The sequence below is a fragment of the Trichosurus vulpecula genome, chromosome 1, assembly GCF_011100635.1.
Source record: "Trichosurus vulpecula isolate mTriVul1 chromosome 1, mTriVul1.pri, whole genome shotgun sequence".
NCBI lineage: Eukaryota > Metazoa > Chordata > Mammalia > Diprotodontia > Phalangeridae > Trichosurus > Trichosurus vulpecula.
In genome coordinates this window covers 84,099,324-84,124,255 of record NC_050573.1, presented here as the reverse complement: position 1 = coordinate 84,124,255, position 24,932 = coordinate 84,099,324, and the positions used below count along the sequence as shown (strand labels likewise).

The 24,932-nt window shown below is 46.0% G+C and overlaps 1 protein-coding gene across 8 annotated transcripts in view; it reads right to left on the bottom strand.

The window, feature by feature from the left end:
• Positions 1–585: 585 nt before the first annotated feature.
• EEF1D (eukaryotic translation elongation factor 1 delta) overlaps positions 586–24,932 on the bottom strand; it is a 32,193-nt gene continuing 7,846 nt past the window's right edge. Inside the window, exons 1-11 of one of the 8 annotated variants that reach the window (XM_036754005.1) lie at positions 18,198–18,567; positions 17,919–18,116; positions 17,333–17,834; positions 15,026–15,028; positions 13,390–13,510; positions 11,792–11,863; positions 3,522–3,621; positions 3,295–3,395; positions 2,047–2,283; positions 1,276–1,470; positions 586–680 (exon numbers count right to left, since the gene is read on the bottom strand). In XM_036754005.1, the coding sequence (XP_036609900.1) occupies positions 642–680; positions 1,276–1,470; positions 2,047–2,283; positions 3,295–3,395; positions 3,522–3,621; positions 11,792–11,863; positions 13,390–13,510; positions 15,026–15,028; positions 17,333–17,834; positions 17,919–18,116; positions 18,198–18,567 (1,938 nt within the window). In that variant the 3' untranslated portion in view covers positions 586–641. Of the gene's footprint in view, positions 681–1,275; positions 1,471–2,046; positions 2,284–3,294; positions 3,396–3,521; positions 3,622–11,791; positions 11,864–13,389; positions 13,511–14,703; positions 14,788–15,025; positions 15,029–17,332; positions 18,117–18,197; positions 18,583–24,932 lie in introns of those variants that run through there. The other 7 variants (XM_036753987.1, XM_036753996.1, XM_036754010.1 and 4 more) reach the window with 7 other exon arrangements.

Here is a 24,932-nt window from a genome sequence, read left to right as displayed (position 1 = left end):
TCCCCACTTCTCAAAAATATTATTTTAAAATGCATAAAAATTATATAAAATCACAAAGGAAACCAATTATACTGAAATCCAGGTTAGACTGACACTCGCCACCCCCAACTGGGGCATTTCTTTCATTCTCCCAACCTCCCAGAAAGGTTCTTTTCCAGCCCTAGGCCCCAAGTGTTTAGGGGCCCAGGTTCCCCACTAGTTGCCAGGCACATATCCTGCCCCTCAATTCCTGAGGCTTTAGAAAAAGTGACCTTATTTGAAGTGAACGGGGCAGCAGTTTCTTTGGACATTTTTCTACATTTATTCACTTTTAAGGCTCCACACCCTATAGCCTCTGATCTGGTCCAGGACCACTGGACCCTGAGGCCCTGATGGGGTGGAGAAGCCTGGTATCTAGTCAGTGGCTCCAAGGACTAGCCCACAAGAGAGACCATACTCTACCATCCCGAGTCCAGTTGAAACATCTCTTGAAGGCCCTATTCTCCCACCATGAGAGGGAAGGTCAGGGCCCCTGCTCTATCTTTCTCAGAGGTTGCCCTTCCCACCCCTCCCTCCCTGGAGACGCCAGTCCAGAAGAGGCCCAAGCACCTCAAATCTCAGCCTTTATTTTGGTTACAGATTCACACACATTCAGGGGCCTTTTAGATCTTGTTGAAAGCAGCGATGTCAACACTCTGCACCTGCAAATGGGAGGACAAGATGGAGCAAATTAGAAGGATGACCAATGAACCGCTTGCAATCTTGAACTCCCATTCATCCTCCTTATCCACCATTCTTTTACCCCTCACACCTAGGGAAATCCAATCAATTACTAAGCCAATCCAGGGCAAGAGGCCTTACAGATTAATCCTTAGCTGGCTTTTAATTCCAACCACCTCATGTTATATATATTGGGAAACTGAGGCAAATTCAGGTAAATGAGTTGCTCCAGGTTGGTGGGGAGAATTGGCCCTAGGAAACTAGGGCCCCTAACTCCCAAGACAGGTACATAAGACAAGACTAGCACCAGAAAGCACAACTACTGGATGCAGGCTCATAGGTCTAGAGCTGGACAGTACCATGGAGGACATCTAGTCTAAACCGCTCATTATACAGATGAGGAAAGTGAGGCCCACAGAGGTTAAAGGACCCAGTGTCATACAGGAAATAAATGACAAAGCAAGGATTTGAACTCAGATCCCATGACTCTAAATACAGCTCTCCAAGTCTGGTGCCTTGTCCAGGGACACACATATGACATGCCCAGAAGCCATAAGCAGTCCCCTGGGAACTTACATAATCTTCGAACTTGGTGATCTCCTCCTCCAGGATGTCTGTGCCCACCTTGTCATCCTCTACCACACACTGGATCTGCAGCTTCCGAATGCCATACCCCACAGGCACCAGCTTGGAGCCTCCCCAGACCAGTCCATCCAGCTGTATGGAGCGGACACACTCCTCCAACTTTGCCATGTCTGTTTCATCATCCCACTTGAGAGAAATCAGGGAAAGGGTTAGCTGGGCCCTCTCAGCCCAGCTAGGGTACCAAACCATTATGTCACACCCTGACCCCAGGGTCTTCTTATCACAAAAGTGCCAGAACATACGACCAAAATTAAATATGGCTTTACAGATAAAAAGGATATTATCAAAAAACTGTTTTGTGGGTTTCCATGCATCCCTATAAAAACAAGATTCCCCATAGCTCCTCCGCACCAACCTTCCACCCCCACAAAGGAATCATCTTCCTTCTTGTGAGGACAAATGCTTCAGACTTTGAATCCACACTCTCATTTTACCCTCACACCAGCTGAGGAGGACTGTCATTTTTCTACAATTTACAGTAAAAAACAAGGTTCAAAGAATAGATGCGACTTGCCCAGGTTCACACAGCAATTCTACAGCAGGGCTAAGGCTGACAATCAGATCTCCTAGCGGGAGGACTTGCCTCCTAGCCCCTTCCCTTCCCATAGAGGGGGCAGTTCACAGAACATCACACAAGGGTGCCAGAGTCCAAGCAACTACTCTTCCACCCCCTTCCTTCACCCAACCCCAGCCTCAACTCACAGGCTTGACATCTAGGAGGATGGAAGACTTTGCAATCAGCCCTGGCTTCTTGGCCTTCTTCTCTGCGTACTGCCGGAGCCGCTCCTCCCGAAGCCGGGCTGCTTCCTTGTCCTCTTCCTCATCATCGCTACCAAACAAGTCAATATCATCATCTTCCTCATCGTCCTCCGCTGGGGTGGCCACCTTCTTGGCGGGTGACGTGGTGGGTAGCTCCACCTTCTGCATAGGGGATACATGCTGCCCAGGGAAAGGGGAACCAGACACAAAGTCAGGATGTGGCTGGGCCACAAACCCAAAGGTGGCTGGGGTGATGTTACTGTCCTACAAGGATTTTCTTCACCCCCATCTAAAGTCTATTTTCCCAGCCGGTGTCTCCTCCTTGCATCTGATCCTACTTCCCCCTCTCAGTCACCTGCCACCTTGGCACGATTCAATTCGATGCAATACATATTAAAGGAGACGGAGCTGCTTTAAAGAACACCAACAGCAGAGAGGATGTCAAGAAGAGCTTCAGAAAGCACTTGAGCTGAAGCTTGCAGGAAGAGAAAGACCAGAGAACATGAAAATGGGGCAGCGCCCTTGAGGCAGAGGGGAACGGTCTGAGTAAATGCACGGAGCCAACTGCCGAAAAGTATGAAAAGAAGAGGTGGAACACAAAACTAGAGGTTCATGGGAGGAAATGATACGGGCACATCACCCGGGCAGCTGCGTAAAGGACGGGTGTGAGGACGAGGAGACTGGGGACAATAATGTGTTCTAGAGGAGAAAGGGGAGGGGGGTAGAAAAGAGACAAGAATGTGACACTAAGGAGACAGATGTACGCTCCAGGCCTTTAAAGCATCTATTTGTATTAGGCTCTCACTCTGGTTTGTAGAAAAAATTTTCTACCTTAACATGTGCTTGTGTCTTTATATTTATCTGTGCCTACCTGTGTTATGTGTGCTTACGTAAAACATGGCTGAAGAGTGCGGCAAGATGGCCAACCCAATTCCATAGGCCTATGTACACGGCTAAGGATGGAGAAACAGTTAAAAAGGCTAGGAAGCACCGTTCTAAGACCTGGAGAGCACGGAGGGAAAGAGAGGGAGAGAGGGGGAGAGAGAGAGAGAGAGAGAGAGAGAGAGAGAGAGAGAGCGAGCGCACACCTGTGTGTGTGCACCTGTGTGTGTTATATCTGTGCTATGTACACAAGAAGCCAGGAGAGGTCAGATCAAGACTAGCTCCCAGTGCTAGGAGGTAAACCTTCACCTGAGTCTGAGGAGCTGGAGAGCGGTGGGAGGGGGAGCATTTCTCCAGGGTACACAGCCGGATTTCAAGCTTGGAGATGGTGAGCTGTAGGTCCCGAATCACTGCGGAAGGAAGAAGAGGGAGTTACTGGGTGAGGGCATTGCCAAGCAATGTTGCTCTAGCAGGACAGGACCAGAGGAACATGGCAGGCTTTTTTTACCCACAGGCTGCGGAAGGCGTTTACTCACCACTCCGAAGGCTCTGGTTCTCTACCTCTAGATTGGAAATTCTGGTGACCAGCTCACTATGGTCCCCGCTGGGACCACTGGAAGAGCTGGTGTTTGCACTCTGTAACGAGAAATGGGGAAGGGGCCTAAGTTGTTGGATGGGAAGTCTTCCGGGGTCACAGAGAAGCAAGGGGAATGGAAAAGAGACTGAGGTACAAGGACCTCAATCCATAAAGGGGGGTAGGAAAAGACACAATGAAAGGAGATGATGATGGTACAGGGGTGATTCATTTTAGTCTGTTGCTAGCTCACTGAGAACTCAAGAAGCTCCTCTTAGCTTACATATTCTCTCCTACAAACCCCTTTCCTCTTCCCTCCCTGCCCCCACCCTGAAAAAAAAAAACCAACAAAAAACCCAACCCTCTACAGCTTTTTTCTCTCCAAGCCTGGGAGCAGGATATAAAAGGGCAGCGAGAGAGTGGACGCCAGGTTCTCTTCTTACGGCCGCCCACAACTTGTCTGCCATCTCCGCCTTAGAATGAAAGGGGTGTGCCACTGCCCAGCCAGTCCCAGCCTCCATCACAGCAGAAGCCTCAGCCCAGCACAATAAAGACAAGCTCTACTCCAGGCCCAGCACGCAGCTGACTGCCAAAGAGGAAGGCTGCAGGAATTGAGGAGGTGGAAGACAGGAAGGAAAGTACGGAAACTCCAGTCTCAGGAGGGAGTCCACTACTGCCTGCCTCATTTTTACCAAAACAGATAGGCAGAGACTTGACCATCTATGATCTGGAGCCGAGAGCAAAGGGGACCTGGGTTCTCTACTCCATCAGAGGTAGCGATGTGATCAGTCGCTCAGATCTGACTTCTCCCCTCAATGCACAGCATGTGACCTGGTTGAAGGGTGTCAGGAAACCATCTCACAACTATGGCCTCCTCCTACAAAGTTTTAGTCATGTGACTAGGCAATCTTTGGCCCAGAATAGACAATATAACCTCCATCTAGGTGACAAGACAGAGAAAAAACAAAAAAGGGACCCCTGGTTTGGACCCTGCTGCTTTGCACTAAGTCCCAGATCAGAGAGAGCTAGGCTCTGGCCTCCCTCTTCTTTTTAAAGCAAGCTGACAGATACAAAAGCCACAGAATAGGAAGCGAAGAACTGAGGATTTGAACTCTGGCCAATTTGGGGGTACAAGATCAGGAAAGCACCTGCCCCTTAAAGGGTACCAGGTTATGCACCATCCAGGGGAGTTCTGAAACCACAGTGGGAGTGTCCTTGGCTTGGGTTCTCCCAGAGCTACGAACCTTGAGGGCAAGCAGCCCTCTCCCTTCCCTCCCCAGAAATGACTTACAGGACCGGGTTCGGCCTGGCTCAGGGCCTCAGAGGGACTCTGCAGCACCATCTTGAGCTGGAAAGTTGGGGGGGAAAAAGATTCAAGGATGAGAGGTGCAGGGAAGAAAGCAAAGCAGAGGTTGCTGAGACAGGCTCATACGGAGGAGGGTCAGAAAGGCAAGGGAAGGGTGGGGGAAAGAGACCCAGACAAGCCTGCCCAATCACACATACTTGGAGCCACAGGCTGACAACTGCTTACAGCAGCCACATCAGGCTTTTGACTCACCAGGGGCAAAAGTATTCAGTCAACGCACACACATGCAAAATTCAGAGGCAGGGGCTCCAGTGCCCAGCTGAATGACTAGCCCCAAGGAATCCCAGCCAACCTTGCCTCCCTTCTCCCCAAATATTCCATTCCTTTCATGTCTGTCTGGCTGCTTTCTCTCCTTTGGTAGCTAGCTACATGAAGCCACAGGAGTCCTGCTCTTCTGTGGCCATTCCTCTAAGATATATACAGCAAGTGTGGAATGAGGGGTGGGCAGTGTATGACAAGGGAAATCAATCACTGGGCCCCAGGGAATATTTAATATCTACTCTGTCCCTGTCCCCATTGGTGGGGCTCACTCTCCTCCCCTCTTCAAGGAAAGCTTCAAAGAGCAACCTTACTAACCATAGTCTCCCGACTCTTGTCTACAACATTATTACTACATTAATCAGAAATCTTCAATAGTATTCCATGGCCTCTAGGGTTAAGTTCAAACTCCTCTAACTCAACCCATCTATGAACAAATTCAACAAATATGCTGTGATTTGTGTTCTGAGAAAGTAAGTCCATTGCTAGAAGCCAGCCTCATCTCCCCTTACTTCCAACTTAGACCCTCTTTTGCAGACAGACTCATCTCCTCTTTGTCTCTGAACACCACATTCATGTTTAGGCCATCCCATCCACTAGAAATGCCCTCCTCTGTTCTAGAGGTCCTGCCCATTCGTCTAAGGCTTACGTCAAATCCACTCTCCTCCATAACCTCTCGGCCTACAATGATCTCTTTCTCCTAAAATTTTTATTAAGGACTGTCTTTTTTTTTAAATAAAAAGGAAATAATTTATGAATATATGGAAACCAAATGAAACTTAGTTATAGCTAATTACCCTTTAACTGTTTCCATTCCCCTTCCGGCCTCAGAAATACCTTCAATGCAGGAATCCAGCTCTTTTCATAAGCCACCATCTGAGAGAAACTTCTCCCCTAAATATAGACCACCATTATTGGCAATGGATGATAACTGGGGCTGGCCAAAGACCATGGGGACAGCTCTGGTTCAGGACAAGACAGGCTCTTTTTTGACCGTGAACACTACAGCCAAAGGATGTAATTAAAAGGATCTTCTGAACTCCAAGGGTGGTGTGGTCCTCTGTCAACCTGCCTTCACTTGAGTGTGATTTCACTGGTGCAGATTAGCAACTCATCTGTAACCTATTCTTAAAGAGTTGCCTTGGGCACTGAGAGGTTAAGTGACTGATTCACAGCCAGTGAGAGGCAAGGCTCGAACCCACTACCTCCTGACTCCTAAGCTAGCTCTCTCTGCAGCAGATGCTCTGCTACCACGGATATGCAAGTGTAAGAGAGCATTTGTGTTATGTCTTTCTTTTGTGTTTGTTCTCTGGTTACTGTAACCTATGTAGTATTTCTATGTGGGCCTGAACTTATGTATATATACACACACACATATGTAGTTATACAAGTTCATACAGTTATATATCACATTTATATAGAAACACACCAGGACAACCAAAACACAAGCACAGAAGAACAGGCTCAACAGGACAGGTAGGATTTTAGTCTTCCTTTTACATAGACTGTTTCTTTTTGAGCCTCCCAATAATCCTGTGAAGGCAGGTGTTCTAGGTAACACTGTTCTGCAGATGAGGAAGCTGAGTGGCCTGCATCTCCTCTGTCCAAAGTCCTGTATGTCTTCAGCGCTGCCATGCTGTCTCTCCAGGCTGTTTTAGAGGTGGAGACAGGGAGGGTATTCCACCCAAAGAGAAGGACATGAACAGTGAGGAGCAAGCAAAGGGAGAAGAATCAAAAGTTGGCTTATTTGGCTGGATCGTAGATAGGGAGTAGTAGAAAACAAAGCCCTAACAGGCAGATTCTAAGTCAATCAGAACCATTCTGGTAAGTTCCAAAGAGAAGAACCAGGTCCAATAAAATTTTTATAAATTTAGAGAAAAAATTAGGGAAAATCAGGGCTTTCCAAAAGTAGAATGGATTGCCTCAGGGTAGAGGTCCTGAAGTCTTTAAGCAGAGACTAGATGGGTTTAAGGATGATGGTTTAAAAGTGAATGTTGGAGTGGGAGGGTGGCTCCCGCTCAGGTCAGACTGGATGACTTCTAAGGTCTCCACCAATTCTGAAATGATACAATTCAATGACTATAGCAAGTACCACACCATCAGGGCTCCTGAATGACAGGATTACAAGTAAGGATTTAATCCGGGCAGAGGGAAAAAGACCAGGTTTTGTTTTTAAAGGGAAGGTTATTTCTGATATTGTGTAAAATGGACTGGAGAGAAAAGAAAGTAGACGTTGGGAAAGGAGTCTACTGCAATAATTTAGGAGAGGGGTGACAGATAAAAATGGGCATACCCAACCGAAGAACCAATGGGCTTAGCAACTGTTTGAATGTTAAAGTAAGAAAGGGGGAGAGAGTTACAAGTTACAAGAATGGGTAACTAGAAGAAATTTGATTTTTACTTAGAGGGAGGTAGATGGCACAGTGGATTTAGCGATATGGATGAAGAAACATAGTAGGTGCTTAATAAATGCTTTTTTTTTCTTTTACAATATTGGTTGATTTTTCATAGAAGGTGCTTTGCGGTGGGATTTCAGTAAAATGTTGGGCAATGTCTTGAACACCCACAGTAAATGGACAGAAAGGGGAAGTGTCAGGAGAGAACACTAAACAATCAGAGACACCAGAGGAGACCTGGGACAGGGTAGCTGACTGAGGGCGGACTGTGTGTTGAATTGAATTAATCTTATTTTTGAGATTATGGGAATACTATTTGCACCTGTTTGCAGTGCCTTATTGTTCCTTTAGTTGGGGGAGGGAAGGAATTAGATAGCCAGTGATTAGGGTGGAATGTGAGTGGAAAGCTCCATAATCCACTGTGAGGCTATAATAGCCAGTACAGATTCTGAAGACCATTCTCTACTTCAGCCACCAGGCATTCGCCCCTCCCTCTTTAAAAAACACACCCCCACCCCCCAACATTCTATTTTTAATGCTCTGTTTTGTTTTTTCAAGAAGTTCAGGACCTGGCTTATCATCTTCCTCTCCATGCTTGCCCTCCTTATACTTTGGGTATTTCAATTTACATACTGAAATTTTGTTTCCCAGTTCCTCAAACTCCTAAGATCTCACAGCATGCACCTTTATTCACTTCAGCCATGGACAGGGAAGGTCACCCACATAAGGATGGCAGGAGACAGAGCAGTAGGCCCCAAGTCAGGAAAATCTGAGTTCCAATGAGGTCTCATACGCTAGCTGTGTGACCCGGCGCAAGTCTCTTAAATTCTGCCTGCCCACCTTTTAGAGTTGTTGTGAGGAGCATATGGATAGTGCTTATAAAGTGCTTTACTCTTGATCTCCCTGCCCAGTCTCTTTTCATACTACAAGTACTCTCCTCTGCCCTCTCCTTGCCTGTACTGAAACCTCTCTCCTCCTCAATTCTAGAATACAAATCATCACCTCTGCACCATCCCCCACAGCCTTCTTCCTTTGCTCCAGGCTCTTACCAATGACAACCATGTACTATTTATAGCCTGATTACTGGGAACTTACACCTTCGATCATGCACTCTCTGTCTCTAATTCTCACACCACTACCCCCAGCCCCTTTTCTATCGAAGATTCCTTCCATATGCTTCAATAACCTTCCCTCAATCCTACAATCTTTTTCCCGGTTTGCTACACATTCCTCTCCTTCACACATTCTACTTTCCAGCCAAACTGGGCCTACCTGCTGTTCCCTGTCCATGATATCCCATCTCTCATCTCTGTGCCTTTGCCCAGTCTGTCCCCCTTGCCAGGGATGCCTGACTTCTTTCATCTGTCTCAAGAGAGCTTCCTTCAAAGCTCAGCTCAAATGCTGCCTCCTACAAGAAGCCCAATGTAATTTCTAATAGCTGCTCGTGCCCTAGGGCCCTCTGGAAATCCCTCTGTATATGTTTTATAACTTCTTGCAGGCAGGAAACGTTTGGTCTGTCTTTCTACCTCCAGTGGCTGACACGTAAGAGGTCCATGGGATCACAGAATCAGTACGAAATGGGGGTGGAGGGAGAGGAAAACCCAAGATTCCAAAAGGGCAATTTCTTGGCAGAAGCAGCAAAGGTCTAGACTCCTTTTGCTCCCTACACAGTTCATGTTTGACTAGAAGGAGACCTCATTAAAAACCAAAACCTCTGAGGGGTTGGGCCAGAGAGCTAGTTTCTACATCTGTAAAATGAGATGGGTGGTGGTGGGTGTTGGTCTAGATCAAAGGGGTCAAACTCCTGAGTATGGTCAGAACCAGATTAAAATATAACAGGGGTATGTTTAACAAAACAAATAAAAATACAACATAGATGTTAATTTGTGGGGTTTTTTAAGTCAATATACAGCCTGCAAGGATCCTTTCTACTTGAGTTTGATACTACTGGACTAGATGACCTCCAAGGGTCCTTTCTAGCTACATTTGAAGTCTCTACTCCCCACTTAAAAGAAAAAAAAAAACCAATACACATCCAAGTATCTGAAGAAAAGACAGCCTCCCTCTACCATGTACCCCTGGATTATCATACTTAGGCCTCCCTCAAAGAAATTAAGCAGCAGAGAATAGAGAATCAATTAAAATAAGGATACAGAAGAGATCCGGCACATTGGTAAGGACCTTCTGAAGCCTCTGGTGGACAATCAGACTTATGAGACATCTATCACTGCTGGTCACTAAGCAGAAGAGAAAGGAGGGCAAAGATTTCAAAGGACAGAGCACTGCTCCACCACAAGGGGGCCACTTATCACCACTGGTAAATTATCCATCCTCCATCCCAATGGGATTATTTCTTCTCTTTGAACTAGTCAGACCAGGTCCTAGCACCTGCAGCTTCATTCCCACTTATGGGCTTTTATATATCATTTTCCTGGTCTGGAAGGCCCATATAGCCTAGTTCCATCTATCCAACCTTCTGCATCTTTCAGGGTTCAACTCAGGTCATTTCCTTCAGAAAGCCTATCCTCTAACACCTAAGCTGTAAGATTGAGCTGGGGCAGACCCTGGAGATGATCATCTATATTCCACCCCAACCTCCCAGATTATAGATAAGGAAACCAACTCAGCTGCCCAGGGTGTACCACTTTGGAAATAAAAACTGGAGTTCGGATATGAACCCAGGTCCCCCCAATTCGGTGCTTTTTCCATTGGCCCACTCCTGTTGGTTGGGAGAAGATAGTGAGGAGAAATATTTAGCAGGCAAAGCATAAACTTCAGATGGTCAGAGCAGCCTCTAGGTGTGGGAGAGGCAAAGAGTGTTCCCAGGCCTCCAAAACAACCCAGAGGCTACCCCAGGAGAAAGGAGAGAATTTCAGATTTCTTGCTTCTCGAAGTCTCCTCACTGAAAGAAGTTTAAGTGTTTTCTCTGCTGGACATCTCCACCAAGACATCCTGCTGGCGCTTCAAGCTCAGTCCTTCTCAAATTAAAGTCATCATTATTTCAATTAGAACTGCCTCATGTCCATTTCTTTTCAATAGAGCACAGGCATTACTTTTTACAACAGCTAACATAACATCTGGAAGATACTATTAATCTTGGGGCAGATACCTCTGTCAGATAAAGAAAACCCAGGATACTGACAGCAATTTTAGTCAGCCAGCTAGGGTTTCTTCTAGTTGTTCAGGGAGTAGTAACTTAAGGAATTTGATGCAGATACATGTTCCTCCTTTAAAAACCACTGCACATTCAAGTACTCTAACCAGTCTGAACAACAGGAAGACAGGCTGAGATACTCTGTGTACCATTCTCTTCCCTGAAACTATGCCTTTCTACCCCAATCATAACTGGACCACATCCAAGACTCACTGAAGAAATAACTGACAAACAGCTGACGAATGTCAAGTACACTGCAAATGAAAGCAGCAAATAATCACCCAATGACCCACACATCAGGATAGGAAAGGAGAATAAGCCTCCTTTTCCTAGGCCTCAAATTAAAAACAGAACCAATTATCACCAGCAGGCCAGTCTCGAGTCCAACCAGCTTGATCCCATGACAGACTCAACAACTCCAATTTTCCCCTCTTTCTGGAGGTAGAAGGCACAGAAGGAAGAAGACAAAACCCCAGAGAGGCAAGCAGCAATTGTCAGCCAAGAAAAGATGCCATCTTTTTTTTTTTTTTTTGCACACATCCTTCCCATGCAGGGAGGAGGCAGGAGAGAAAAGGTAGCAGCATTCTGCAGTGCCCTTGGGGAAGGGTAGAGGAGGGAAAGATAAGGGGAGCCCAGCCCTGCAGCGAAGCAGCAGTAAGAGTCCCGAGCACACTCAGCCGAAGGTCTAAGTCATTAGGGAAACAAAGCCGCATAACTGGTTAGGATAAGACTCAAGAGAATCTGAGGAGAAAAACGTCTCAAAGATTCAGGGAGAGGGATGGGGTACGCAGGGATCTGTGGGTGCATGTGAAAATTTAGTGTTTCAAATCCAGTTTGCTGCCTGGAGAGGGGGAGCTCCCCACAGACATAAATAAGCCTCTTCTCTAAACAGAAAATACTGCACCTTGTCCTTCCCTTTAGTTAAAAAAAAAAAAGTAATAATAATAAAAATGTTTAAAATCAAGATCCAACAGATGGTGGCAGAGGCCAGCCAGGTGGGCATGGGCGCACAAGAGGACGCCACAGGCAGCCAGCTGGTGCGAGCATAGGGTACTCACTCCGGCCAGCGATTTCTGGATATTCTCCCTGGCTCTGGCAATGTCACGGAGGATCACGCTGGCGCCGTTCTCCTGCAAACAGTGCAGAAAGAACCAACATGTGTTTTTATTTGGGGGAAAAAAAGTATAGATCTAAAACAGGGCATGAAGGTGTTATAGATAGAAATTGATTGGTGGAAAGAAGCAGGAGCCATGTGAGTTTTCTTCTTCTGGTTAGTTTCAAGGCCCTTTGCAAGCACTCAATGCTAGACAACACACTGGCCCTGATGCCTGGAGGACAGGGTGACAGCAGCTGCTGGATAGTGATTTTTCTTCCTGGTATGCCTATTGCCACATTCCTCCCACCCTGAACACCCCAGAAATAGAAATTCCCAAGGCAGTGGTGGGGGGGGGCTCAGTGATTTCCCCAACATTAAAACAATGATTGCTGGCAGGTAGAGAAGTCAAGCAGGGCCTCTCTAGCTCACATGGCTCTAGGCCACAACTCAGCCCCTCACTGGAGTCTATTCAATGGCGCTAGGCAATAGGCCAAGGGCCTGGGTCTACTTGCTGTTCCATAACCCACTTCCAAATCCCTTCTGTGAGTGCCAACCAGCCATGTGTCTCATTAACCAGCCAGCACCAGCCTACACCTCATTCTCTTCCCAAATTAGTAAGCAAGAACAAGCATCGAGGCTTGATTTGTGAGATTTAGGCTTGAAGTCCAAATTGGAGAAAGTGTGGGGACCTGCCCAAATAACTCCCAGGCCAGGTAAAGTTCACATAGTCCATGGCCACCTAAGAGGGCCAGGGAGATGGGAGAAATGCAGTAGTATGCTGAAGCAAAGCAAGGGCCAGGGCCCCTCCTCTTCAGGAGCCACTTATATAGCAGACTTGTCTAAAGGGTGGAGCTTCTCCACTGCATTTGCAATGTGGGTGCAGTTAGGTCCTTGACTATCTGTGCTCCCCAGGGTCCCATACTCACAAATGAGATGTTTTGGGAAAGAACAGAATGTCATGGATTCAACTGAGCATTCACTAAGTTCCTACTGTGTATTTGTTAAGTGCTGGATGTGAGAAGCACTGTTAGATTAAAAACACTCCAGGGCCAGCTCTGGCACTGCTTGCCCCTGGCAGGCAGGGTAGTCACAGTCCCTCCAGAGTCCAACCTTTTCCCCCAACAGAGCAGCCAGACATACAACCTGATGCTTCCTGTGTCTGGCATCAGACACCCCCATGGCTCAAGTCTGCTCACCCAATCCACTGCTGCCTCAGAAATCTGACTTACAGCTATAAGATCACCTAGTTCAAATCATGTCACAGATGATAAAACAACTTAAGAGGGAAAACAACTTACCCAAAGTCACAAAGCATTAAGTGGCAGGACCCACATCTGAAGTCCTCTGGTTGCAAATCTCCCACCCCCAACAATTCCAAAACCATCTGGCAGGATGAGGTTCAAGGAGCACCCTAAGGACCTCCTGCCCTCTCCTCCCACAAATCAAAAGATGGGGGACTGGTCTCTAGTATCAAAGGGCACAGGAGGCTCCCAATGCTGTGGCTTCTCTCTCCTTTTTATATTTCCCCCATCCCAGCTTCTGGCCCTGAGCTATTATTACCTGTCGGGAAGAGACTGGCATAGGACCATTCATCTGCTCATAGAACTTTCTCTCTGCATCATCGTACTTGAATTTGTCAAACCAGATCTTCTCATGCACCAGGAAGCTGGTTGCCATCTTCCTGCAGAGGGAAAAAAATGGTAAGAATGTCACACCCAGGGGTGACCTCAATTAAGATGAATCTCCTGATATGAACAAATAGTGAGTTGCTCAGATCATAATAAGCTCTTCCATTTCCACCCAAACTCTGGACCTAGCAAACTGTACCCCTTCCTCTTCCTCTTCCCCCTCTCCATTCCACTCCACTGCTGCTGAGATAAGGACCACACTAAGAAAAACTCCAAGAAAGTGCTGTCACAGCTTTTTGGAAGGTAGGGCTTCTCAAAGCAGGGTCTCAATGGCCTCATATCCTGATCCTTTTCTCAGAGACTCTTGGAATTGGAAAGGAACTCTGATTACTAGTCTAATCCATACTGCAACAGGATCCCTTTACAAGACCTCTGACAAGAAGCCATCCAGTCTGCCTGAATCGCACCAGTGATGTGGAAAGCCACCCTCTCTTGTAGCCCATCCCATTTTCAGACAGCTACAGCAGGACAATGCCTTTCTCTCCACAACTTCCACCCCACTGCTCTTGGCCTCATGCTCTGCAGAAGCTGCAATGTGATGGCCTTCTCTTTTCCAAGGTAAACATTCCCAAGTCTCTTCAATGGCCCCCATCATATGGCCTGGGATCCAGTCCCCTCCCCTCGTTTGCCTTTTCCTAGATGCACTCCAGCTTGTAAACATCCTTCTTAAAATGTGTGTCTCTTAACTGAACCCAATACTCCAGATCTGACTAGGGCAGAAGACAGTGGACTACCACTGCCTTCCTTCTGGACACTGTGCTTCAGTTAGATGCTATTATGTGTGGGGACTGCTGAGTCAGCCTGATGACTCCTACTGAACCTGCAGCCTACAAAACCTCTCAAGGCTCCTTTTTCCTCTACCTAGGCCTAAGTGTTAGGGGGAGTTGGTAGACTTGTGAAGGCAAAGAAGAACCCTGCTCTTAACAGACACATTTTCTCTCATTCTTTCATCTTCCAAGTCTCCCCTTAACCTGACCATATCTGGGAAGGAAAGCCATGCCTAACTATATCAGAACACCCACAAGTGATCAGAATGACTTCAGTGGTATTTAATATACCCTTCCTATGGCTAGGGCAGTCTGGCCAAGCTGTCCTCATTCTTTAAACCCTTTCCCTAAGTTCCCTATCCCATAGCATTCTATTAAGTGAGTACAGAGTCAAGTATGCTCCCCACAAGCCAACTTGCCTGCTGAGAGGTGTTTTCCTTCCCTTCCCACTGGCGGATGCCACTGGTTGCTCTGGTAGGGAGTGGGGAAGACAAACAGGAGCCCTAGAAGAGAAGGAACCTTGTCTTCTAATACTGTCACACCCTTTCTGCTTACCTGCCAGGCAGCTATAGTGTCCCAACCCTGCCACTAACCAGATGTGAAAATTTGAGCAGATTTCTTTTCTTCTCTGGGCTTCAGTTTCATCTTCAGTATAAGGAGGGGGTCAGGAGAGATGATAGCTGAACCCTTCCCACCCAACTACATCTAATCTTTTGAGATAGTTATTCTTGTCAGCCAAACCTACTGAATCTAGGAAAAAAACTATACCCAACCTCAACTGAAATGCCCTTGGGTGAATGGAATGGCCCCAGTGGCATCTGCCATTCCCTCCTCAGTGCCCAATCATACTGACCTCTCTTCCCCTTGCTCCATCACTGCTTTTGACCTCACTGAGTACCCCCCTGCCCCTCCTATACCCTCCCACACACACCCTTCCCCAAATACTCTATTAAGTTTTACACAGAAAACAATGTCACAGTATTATCTTTGATTCTTCTTTCTTCTCCAATACACTATCACCAAGTCCTGTGAATTTTCCTTTCACAGCACCATATTTATAATCACCACTCTAATCTAGGCCCTCTTGACTCTAGGCCTCAATTAGGACAGTAATTCTCAGCTACCTCCCTAACTACACATTCCTCCATTGGTACTAAGTCTAACACTGCTCTCATCACAGGATCAAAGAATCATAGAGTTTGGAAGGATGCATGGAGATAATCAGCTTCAAACCCTTCTCACAACACAAATGCTATCTGTGAGACAGGAGGATACTTATTACACTCAACCCTTAGGCCCCCAAGGCAGAAAAGTCATGTCATACTCCTGGCTCAAAACCTCTCAAGGCCTCCCTATTTTCTTCCACGTAGAGTCAAAGTGCTTCTACCTGGTTTCCTAAGTTCCCCACAGACCAACTGAACTTTTTACTATTCCCCAACAAGAACTTGCCAGGCTCCAGAAGACTGGCCTTACCATCCTAGAACTAGACTATCCCTCCCACTTTCTTGCCTGTCCCCATGTAGCTATCCCTTTCCTACATTCATTCCCATTCCACTTACCGATACAAAGCCCAACTCAAGTCAACAACTTCAACACTTGCTGGGTACAAAGCAGCATCTTACCTCCTCCAAAACCTTTAGTGACTGACTACTTCAACCCACTCAATACCTACAGCACAATTGAAGACTGAAACAATTAATGATTACTTCCTCAAAGCAGATTCAGAGTTCCCCAAGGGGAGGACTTCTCTTAAGAACACACTTATGTAAATGGGACTGAGAATACAGATGTCTCTTAGGAAATCCTGATGACTGACATCCCACCCTTCTCGGTCCTCCCAGAAACAGACATCACCAACCTCACTCTGGGTAATCAAGATTTTGGATTCTTGTTATTCAAAGCAGTGGGAAACGTTACCCAGCCTTTTTTGCGAGCCTGTGGGAACCAGTTTGCATTGGGTTGATGATGGGCAGCTCTGGACCCAGGCACATTGATACTGATCCCCCAGCATGTTTTATTCAAAACAAAACAGATTCTCCCTTCTCCCTATAATCCACTCCTCCCACTCTGCAGCTGCCCTTTTTCTCCATTGAGAGGGACCAAAAGGTCCCCATCCCCTAAGATACTGAGGTTAAGAGAGCTGCCAGCCCAGCAGTACAGAATCTGGCTGTTTTACTGGTCTGCAGTAAAATCTGGGTTGGAAAACACTGCTCAACAAATGCTGTCACCAACACTCAAAAGAACAGAGAGGAAATTCATGAAGTCACTCAGCTCAGAAGGCACAGGCATATAGAAAACATTACTATCTCTGTGGGTAAAGAAAAAAAGAGGATTACACATGTATCTGACTAGGGAAAAGGGATCTTGGATCTTTTCCACCGAAGATTAGGAAGTTCTATGTTTTTCCCCAGCAGAACCATAAGAGGTCCCTAAGGCATATTTGGTTTCTGACTTTGCCTTTCCCTTCCATGTGAGGTCTGGCCTCCCCAAAGGAGCCTGCATTGGGGGGCATGCACCTGGTTAACTTACCTGGGACTACTGCCCTGCCAGAGCCCTTCTGTGCCAGCTAGAATTTAAGATGGCACAGAACAAGGACCATGTAATCCTGAGCTTCTCCAACAGTATCCATAGAAAATACTAAGAGAAAGGACTTCCAACCTCCCAGGACATCCCACTTTGACTTGATTTAAACCCACTGATTGTTTTCACTTGTTTCTTTTGCTAATATATTTTGAGGCATTTAAATAAACCAGAGCAACTTTTTGGGAGGGACCTCAAAACTCTGAAACAGAGCCAATAAAACAGACAGGGCTCATCACATGTCTCAGTAATTCCTCATTCTCCCCGCTGCTGCTCTCCTTCTTTCAACCAACTTGGGTTAAGGTTTCTTAGAAAGGAGATACCTTGAGAGAGCACAAGTAAAACCAGCAGCCGCTAGCTGCTCCTTACCCCCCATTCTGTGACTAAACTTCGTCCAATACCAGTGGGCCTGGGGACATGTGTGAGAGGAAGGGGAGGAATGGTTACCATACAGTAAGCTTTTCCTACTTTGGTCTTGGTGCAGATGCTGAGGGGACAGCGCGGGAAGGCGGCCGATGGGCAGGGACTGGTGAGACTGGAGGTGCTTCTGCTCGCCAGGACATCCGCAGAGCCTCAGTGGCATGGTGGCGGGATTCGGCACTGTCATAAGCTGATTTGCTGAGCCATGGGGGTTCGCCATCTTTGTGCAAGAAGTACCAGTAGGGCAAGACGGGATCCACTTCTTTGGAGGGCACAGGGTCTACCCGCTTTGGGCCAAGACGTTTGTTGGTGTTGTTTCTGTTCCGTCTATCTTTTCTTCCCCGCCGTGCTACATCAGGTGGCCCACCCCGTTCCTGCAGCCTCACCTTCCCTGGTGGGTGGCCATCAAACATGGCCTCATAGAAACATCTCTCAGCATCATCATACTGGGGCTTTTCCAACCACACTTCCTGCATCATTGCCTGAAGACTAAAAAGCTGGGGTTTACCATTGGCTGGTGAGCTGGGCCAGCAAGCAGTGAAGGATGAGCCTCTAATGGGTGGCCCTGGGGTAGCAGGAGTAGTTACAGCTGTCATATACCCTTCATCTGGGGTGCCCCTCCCACTTGCCACACTTGTGTCCTGTGGTAGCTGTGGGGATGAGATGTTCAGGGAATGTGGTGGGGTGGACGCCTGCGTCCACCCCACGAATGCCATCTCAGCTCGGTCAAAGTAGAATTTGTTAACCCAGATGCCACAAGCCATATGGTGGCAGGCCACACGGCTCCCATGGGTACAGGGTGCCGTCAAGGCCTTCCCTGGCTTGGATGCCACTGCCCGAGGAGTTGCCTTCTCTGGCCAGAGTGATGGGTGCATCTGGGTGGCTGTGGCTGCCTCCAAGGGAAGTAGGCCACGTGGAGCTACTGCATCTGCAAGCTTCTTGCGGTAGGATGTCTCTGCCTGGTCAAAAAATGGCTTTTCAAACCAAACTGGGTCAGCTGACAGGCCCACTAGGGCCAGGTTGGTCTGGGATGGGTGGTTCTTGGGTGAACGTTTCCTCTTCTTCTGCTTCTTCCCATTGCTGGCTTTCTTGGTGTCCCGCCCGCTACTGTCCCCTGAATCATCCTGGCTGAGGCCATTCACCACCTCCTCTGGTTGCTGCTTGGCCTGGGCTGCGGCGGCCTGCGTGGCTTCCCGTTCGTAGAATAGCCGCTCTGCTTCATCATATTTATGCTTATCCTCCCAGACCGTCTCCAGCGGGCAGGAGGGCTTCCTTGTCCTCATCTTCCCAAGGAGGCAGCATTAAAAGGTAAGCACAAGAAGGTAGTTGCAACATAGCTGAACAAACCAAGGATACACGTTAAGACGTTTCTTTTGACAAGTTATTACGACCCCGTTACAAGGCTCTGGTAAGAGTAGATTAAAAAACAAACAAAACACAAAAAGAAGTCCTTGCTTAATGGGCAAGGCATTTCTGTCAAGGGGCAGCTGGTAGCATACTTAGAGATCTCACACACATTAATTACCCTGCACACTGAGACCTGACTAATTCAGAGTAACAAGGGTGGAGAAGGGAGGTCTGAATTAGTGAACCCCTTGAGAAACAATTTTCTTTTAAAGAAATGAAGCCCAGGGGCTTTGGTAACAACTCACTAAATAGGAAAAGGATGACTCTTATTACACTAATAACAGCAGGGAAGCCCAGAATGGTAAGGGTAGGCACCAAATTGAAGGTCACTGGCTGGCTGGGTTTCTGCACACAGATGTGTATGTACATACATATGTAGAGGGCCTGACCTTCACATACAGGCTCAAAGCTCTGCTTGAGAATAAGCACCACCTTAAGAAACATGATGCATTGTAACTGCAATCTCAGGGAGCTCAGCTTGATTAAAGGAAGCTCTAGCTCTACGTTGAGCCAGTCCGAACCGGATTAGCCGCTTTCTGTGCAGCCGGACTGAGTTCTAAATAAAGAATAGCAACGATCACCAAGCTTGGGGGGGCATCCCCATGGTGGGAGCAGAATGAGGGCCACGCTGGGATTTGAGGGCCCCTTTAAGCACTGACTCCCTCCAACAACTATGACTCAGTTTCCCTCTCTGGGCATCAGGTTCTTCTAACAAATAAGCATTCTGGACTAGGTTCTTTTTAAGGTCGCTTTCTTTTGGTTCTGACATTCCATGGTTCTATTTCAACAAGCTACTACAACAAAAGATGCTGGTGGGACATGGAAATTACTCACATAAATATACTACTTCCCAGAATGCTGACCTCACAAGTTGCTGAAATCTCTACTGCTGTGGCTGATTTTCAGGTTGTAGGTTTTACCCAATTATCTGGCCCTCAGAGATGTTGTCAGGGGAAAGAGAGGCACTTTGGCAAAAGGTTAGATAGAAATATTAAATCACCAAGTTCCTGCAATTGTAAGAGCCCAAGCTGGAATAAGGAACTGATTAAAATTTTTAAGAGCATGTGTCCTCATGTGCAGCTGGAATGCTTTGAGACAACATATCAGTAAAATGCTTTGGGAAATCAAGTGGAATTGACTCTTGGAGTTTTGTTTTCAAGCTATCTTTCACTGCTAGGGGAGGCTTTTTAATACCTCCAGCTTAAGGTCAGTTTAAAAATAACTTCTACTTTGGGTAACTTTACAGAGTAGGCAGAAGTCATTCCTGAATTTAGCCATAACCTGCTACACTTGCTTTCTTTTAGGTCTCTGTGCCCATTTGCTTGATGTTGCCTGGGCCTTCTCTTTTGGAGAAATGCCTGGCACATGAGAGCTCTTTTTAAGGCCTGTTGTTTCACAGAAGTCTCATGATGCTGTGGATTGCTTGTTGATACTCAGGGACTCCACTGAGGAGCCAGCATAAATATATACTGATTTTCCTAAAACTTCAACCTGAGTCCTACTGACCAAAGATGAACAATTCTTCAGAAAGAAGACACAGGTGGGTTGCAGAAAGCCATTCAGGTTGCTAGGTAGGCCGTTACAAGTTTAACCCTAAATACCCACAGCTATTTAGAATATATCTAATCTTTTCTTTTTCCCATTTGTTCCCAATAAAGGGCAATGTTACCAGTGCCTCCATTTCCTCTGGAGGTGAGGGACAGTCTGAGTTCTGGAAAGAGCTCTTGTTATCCAAATCCAGAATGCTTCCTAAACTTCAGATCGCAATTTTTAGGAAGGGTGGCTTACTCCTATGTTTTAAAAAAACTTCCTCTTAAATATGTGCAAGGAAGGGTCTGACTCAGAAACAGTAAGAAAAAGAAAAAATGAAAGGAGTCAAAGAGAGAATGAAAGAATGAGAAGGAAGGAGAGATGGAGAAAAAGAGAGGGAGAAGAAAGTAGCAAATGCTCACTGAGAAGGAATAGCTTCTTAACACTAGCAAGGATGAACTCAAGTCTACCAAGAACTAAAAACAAAACAAAACCAAAAAACCTCAAAAAACAAAATTCCCCCAAAAGGAATGATTAGTTCTAAGGAAGCTCAAAGTCCCCCATTTCTCAATGATCCCTGGAGATCCTGGCACTCACCAATGTAAGGATGACAAGGGCGGAGGAGGCAGCAGCAAGTGGCAGAGGGAATGTTGACCTTAGAAGCCTCCCTACCCCACAACAAGCCTAGAGCATTGTGACCCCAAGAAGGCAGTGACATCACCCACTCACAGTCATAAAGCCAAAAGTCTAGCTCACTGTGGCTGGCCAAGACAGACTCCCGGGAACTTGTCTATGTGGGGACCGTACAGCAGCGTGATCTATAGCCTTTCACTTTTAATTTGTACTCTTCTAAGGAGACCTTCAGGCCTTAGGATTTCTCTGCACTTGTATTTTATATTTCACTTTTTCTACCTCTGCTTCGTTATTGGCTTTGGAATATCTGGAGGATGAGAATGTTTTGTAAAAGCCCTTAGACCCTATGGGATCAGGGCAAAGGATATGCACCAACAAAATAATGCAAAACAATGGACTATCTTAAGGACCAATGTGGGGAGGATATAGGTTTGAAATGTAATAGCCACTACAATATAAAAAGATACATTCATATACACACATACAGCACATTACTTCAAGAACTTATGATTGTTGGTATGTGTCCTCAAACCAATGATGCAAATCATAACTTCTTCGGGTGTCTGTAGACAGATTTGTAGATTAGAATGGTTAAAAAATTCAGAACTAGTAGTAGTGGCTAACTTTCTGGTTATAAGCCTCTCCAGATTGGTAATAATTACAACAATGATCATTACGAAAAAGGGGCCTCTGAAGACCTGCCTACCTTAAGGGTTAGCCAAACTGTTTTCCCCTGGCAAAGCCTTTAAGAACTCAAGGTCACCTTCATGGGGAATCAGAGGACATTGTAAGCCTAGAGCTACAGTTTCCCAACCAAATGCTAGAGAATACAGCTATCTGTAACCCTGGTAATGCCTGGGGCTGGGCAGGGTCTATTCCAAATCGGTGACTTCTTTTAGAATGATTTGATTAAAAACAATTAACTTACTTTAAATTGCACTAAGCTTCTACCTAAAACTGGAAATTGAACCAGACACCTGAGGGGATTTCCTGCTTTATGCTAAAAGGGCTGTTAGATCTCTTAAGGTTTGTTAAAACAAAAGAGGAAAACTTTGGTACTTTGAAATACTTGGATTCTTATTTGTAATTAGAGTACCAACAAGTTTTCAAGATGTACCCCCCAGGAGGAGGCACCCAAGGAGGACTAAGGATTTATGATGCTAAAATGGGGAGGTGATTGGATTTCTGGCTGAGGACTATAGTGTACCTACCTGTCTCATGTTACCACACAGTATAGCAAGTTATTCTGGGTAAGAGCCACGGAATAAGGAAATAGAGGGTCAGGCCCTCTTGGCTCAAGGGCTGTATTAAGTTATATAGGTAGATGAGTGAAAGGGGTAAATTTTTTGGTTTTGATTCTGAGCTGAAGCAGCCAAAGAAGCTGGATTATTGGTTGTTTTCACCCCTTATCACAACCTGGGGCAGAAAAGATGGGCAGTTTCAGACAGATTAGACCAGAGGATATAAACCTGAAAGTCAGGAAGGGGAGGGTGCATAAGAGGGATTTCCCAAGGCCCAGAATGAGGTTCGGACAACACTTATTGGGATGGGGGGTGAAGGAGTATAAGAGCAGCATGGCTCTTTTTCCATCCCTGCCTACTAAAATGTTATTTACAGTTTCACATCCAGAGAATTGTCAATTCAACTGCTCGATTTTCTCCTTGCCAATAAACAAAATGCTGTACTAAAGTTGGCCCTACTTAAAAGCAGTATTCTTGCTTTTTAAGTGGAGGAAAAACCAATCCAGATTCTAGGATGCTGCGCCATTTTTTCAGGGCATAAGCATTCTATGCCAGATCAGCGGAAACAGCTTGAACATAGAAGTTCAAAGTTATCTTCTATTGTTCAAAGGTATTACTTTAATGAGCCAAATCTAGTCTTCATTCCATCTACAATTGTTATCCGTGATATACATGGATTTATTGGGAGAATGAACAAGGTAACAGCCACACACACAAAAAAAAGTCAGACTGAATGAACTGTGATTAATGATGAAGTTAAGTTACACTTCCACATGGTACCCACTGGGACCTGACTGCTGCTCCCCCAAAACAGGTTGCCACTATGAACTCACCAGGAATCAGGCCCCTCACTCATGGAATTACAGAATATTACAACTGGGAGGGATCCAAGCCCCTCAATTTCCATGAAGGAGCAGAAGCACAAAGTGGGGAAGTGCTTTGTTGAAGGTCCCACAGTGAGTTAGTGGCAGAATAAGGACTAGAATCCTAACTCTAATCCAGGGCTCTTCCCTATTAAACTGTGCCACCTTCTAGAAAGTACTCCTTCCAAGCAACCAGGGAAAGTCCACTCGTTTAAAATGATGATAAACTCCTAGTAAATAGTCTCTTACCTTTTTTTTTAATCTTAATTTGAGGATGGAAAGGAGGAAGGGAAATTTTAAGCAATCTGAGTTGGGGTCACTCTGGTTTCTTAGTTTACTATGGCACAAAAAGCAGAAGTTTAAAAAGGGATTCCATCAAGCATAGATACCATGAGCCAACATCTAGGAGACAACAGGTAAGGCAAATACTTACTTTTAAATTATACTCCTAGGGCAGCATGAAGAGAAAGCAGTGAGATTAGATATAGGCAGAAAGGTTAAATTCCCCAGAGACTGGCCATCAGGTAGGACATTCCATAGAGCATAATCACAAGTTGTCCATGCCCCACAAGACCTGCATCCTCAGTATAGAGAAGCAAATGATGTTTTCCAAAGTCTTAAAAGAAATTATGCAGATACGTCCTAGCGGAAAGAAAGTGGCATCACTACCAGGCAGCCCTGACCTCAGAACAGGAGGTGTAAATTAAACTCCATGACTGCAGAGGGCACAGTGTCATCATCCATTTCTAGGATTAATCAGAACTAAAATGGGCATAGTTTAGCAAGAAAAAAAATCCATTTAATTCATGGAAGGTTTTACATTTATTATTCTGTTTGTGCCTCTGGGCAACTAGGTAAGGAAATCAGACCAGAAATTATGATCCTCATTTACAAACAATGCAAATGATGTCCAAAGACGATAAGCAACTTGCCTAAGGCCACATGGCAAATAAGCTTCTGACCTGCTTTCTACAGGCTGGCACCAAGAAGACCGATCTTGACATGGTCTCACGTTACAGCGTTGTGACACTGGTTACTCAAAAAAAACAAGCAGTACTTGAGGCCTTCCTCACACAATGGAGTCCATCCTGGGACATCAGCAGGCCTCAGACTTCCCTTCTGGCAGCATGTCTACTATGGAAAACACCCTGGGAACTGCCTACACGGTCATTTTAGTGAGAAACTGTTTTAGTGGCAATTACAAATCTGTCTCCACCTTTTCCCGAAGCAGGAACAAGTCTAGTACCATCTGCTCCCAGAGGGAGCCAAAGACTCTTTCGAGGAAATAGTGGATTAATAATAATTACACCCTACAGTTGCATGATGCTTAACTGTTTTTAAAGAGCTGCTACAAATATTTTCCCATTTGAGGCTTACAAGTGAAAAAAGCAGATGGGGGGGTGGGGTTTAACCATTCTCGTTTGCCAGAAGGAAACTGAGGCTCAAAGTGCTCTGACAAGGTACAAGCTATATCTTCAAGTGTTTGATGGAATGTCAGGAGGAAGACAGAGGGATTAGATTCATTCTGTTCGGCTCCAGAGAGGAGAATGAGGAGCAGTAAATAGATGAAAATTGTAAAGGCAAAGTTAAGGTAAAATACCCCAACACTTAAAGCTATTCAAGAGCAGAGTAAAGTGGACAGTTGCAGGGGGAGTTCCTCCTCACTAGAGGTATTCAAGCAAATCCTGGACTGGTCGTGTTTGATTCGTTGTGGAGAGCAGCCCTGTTTGGGCACGATGGCCTGAAGTCTCTTCCAAGGGTGAGATTCTGTAATGGAAGTATAATTGGCAGAGCCAGAGCCAGAACCCAGGTTTTCTAGCACCTAGTTCACCATACCACAGTAGAAGAAAACAGGTGATTTAAAAAAAAACAACAAACCATCTTGGGGTTTTGAGAGGTCTGAAGAGTAGGCAACTGATCTAGAATAATTCTTAACATCAGTGAGGCTGCAGCCTTCAGAATCCATTTCATTTT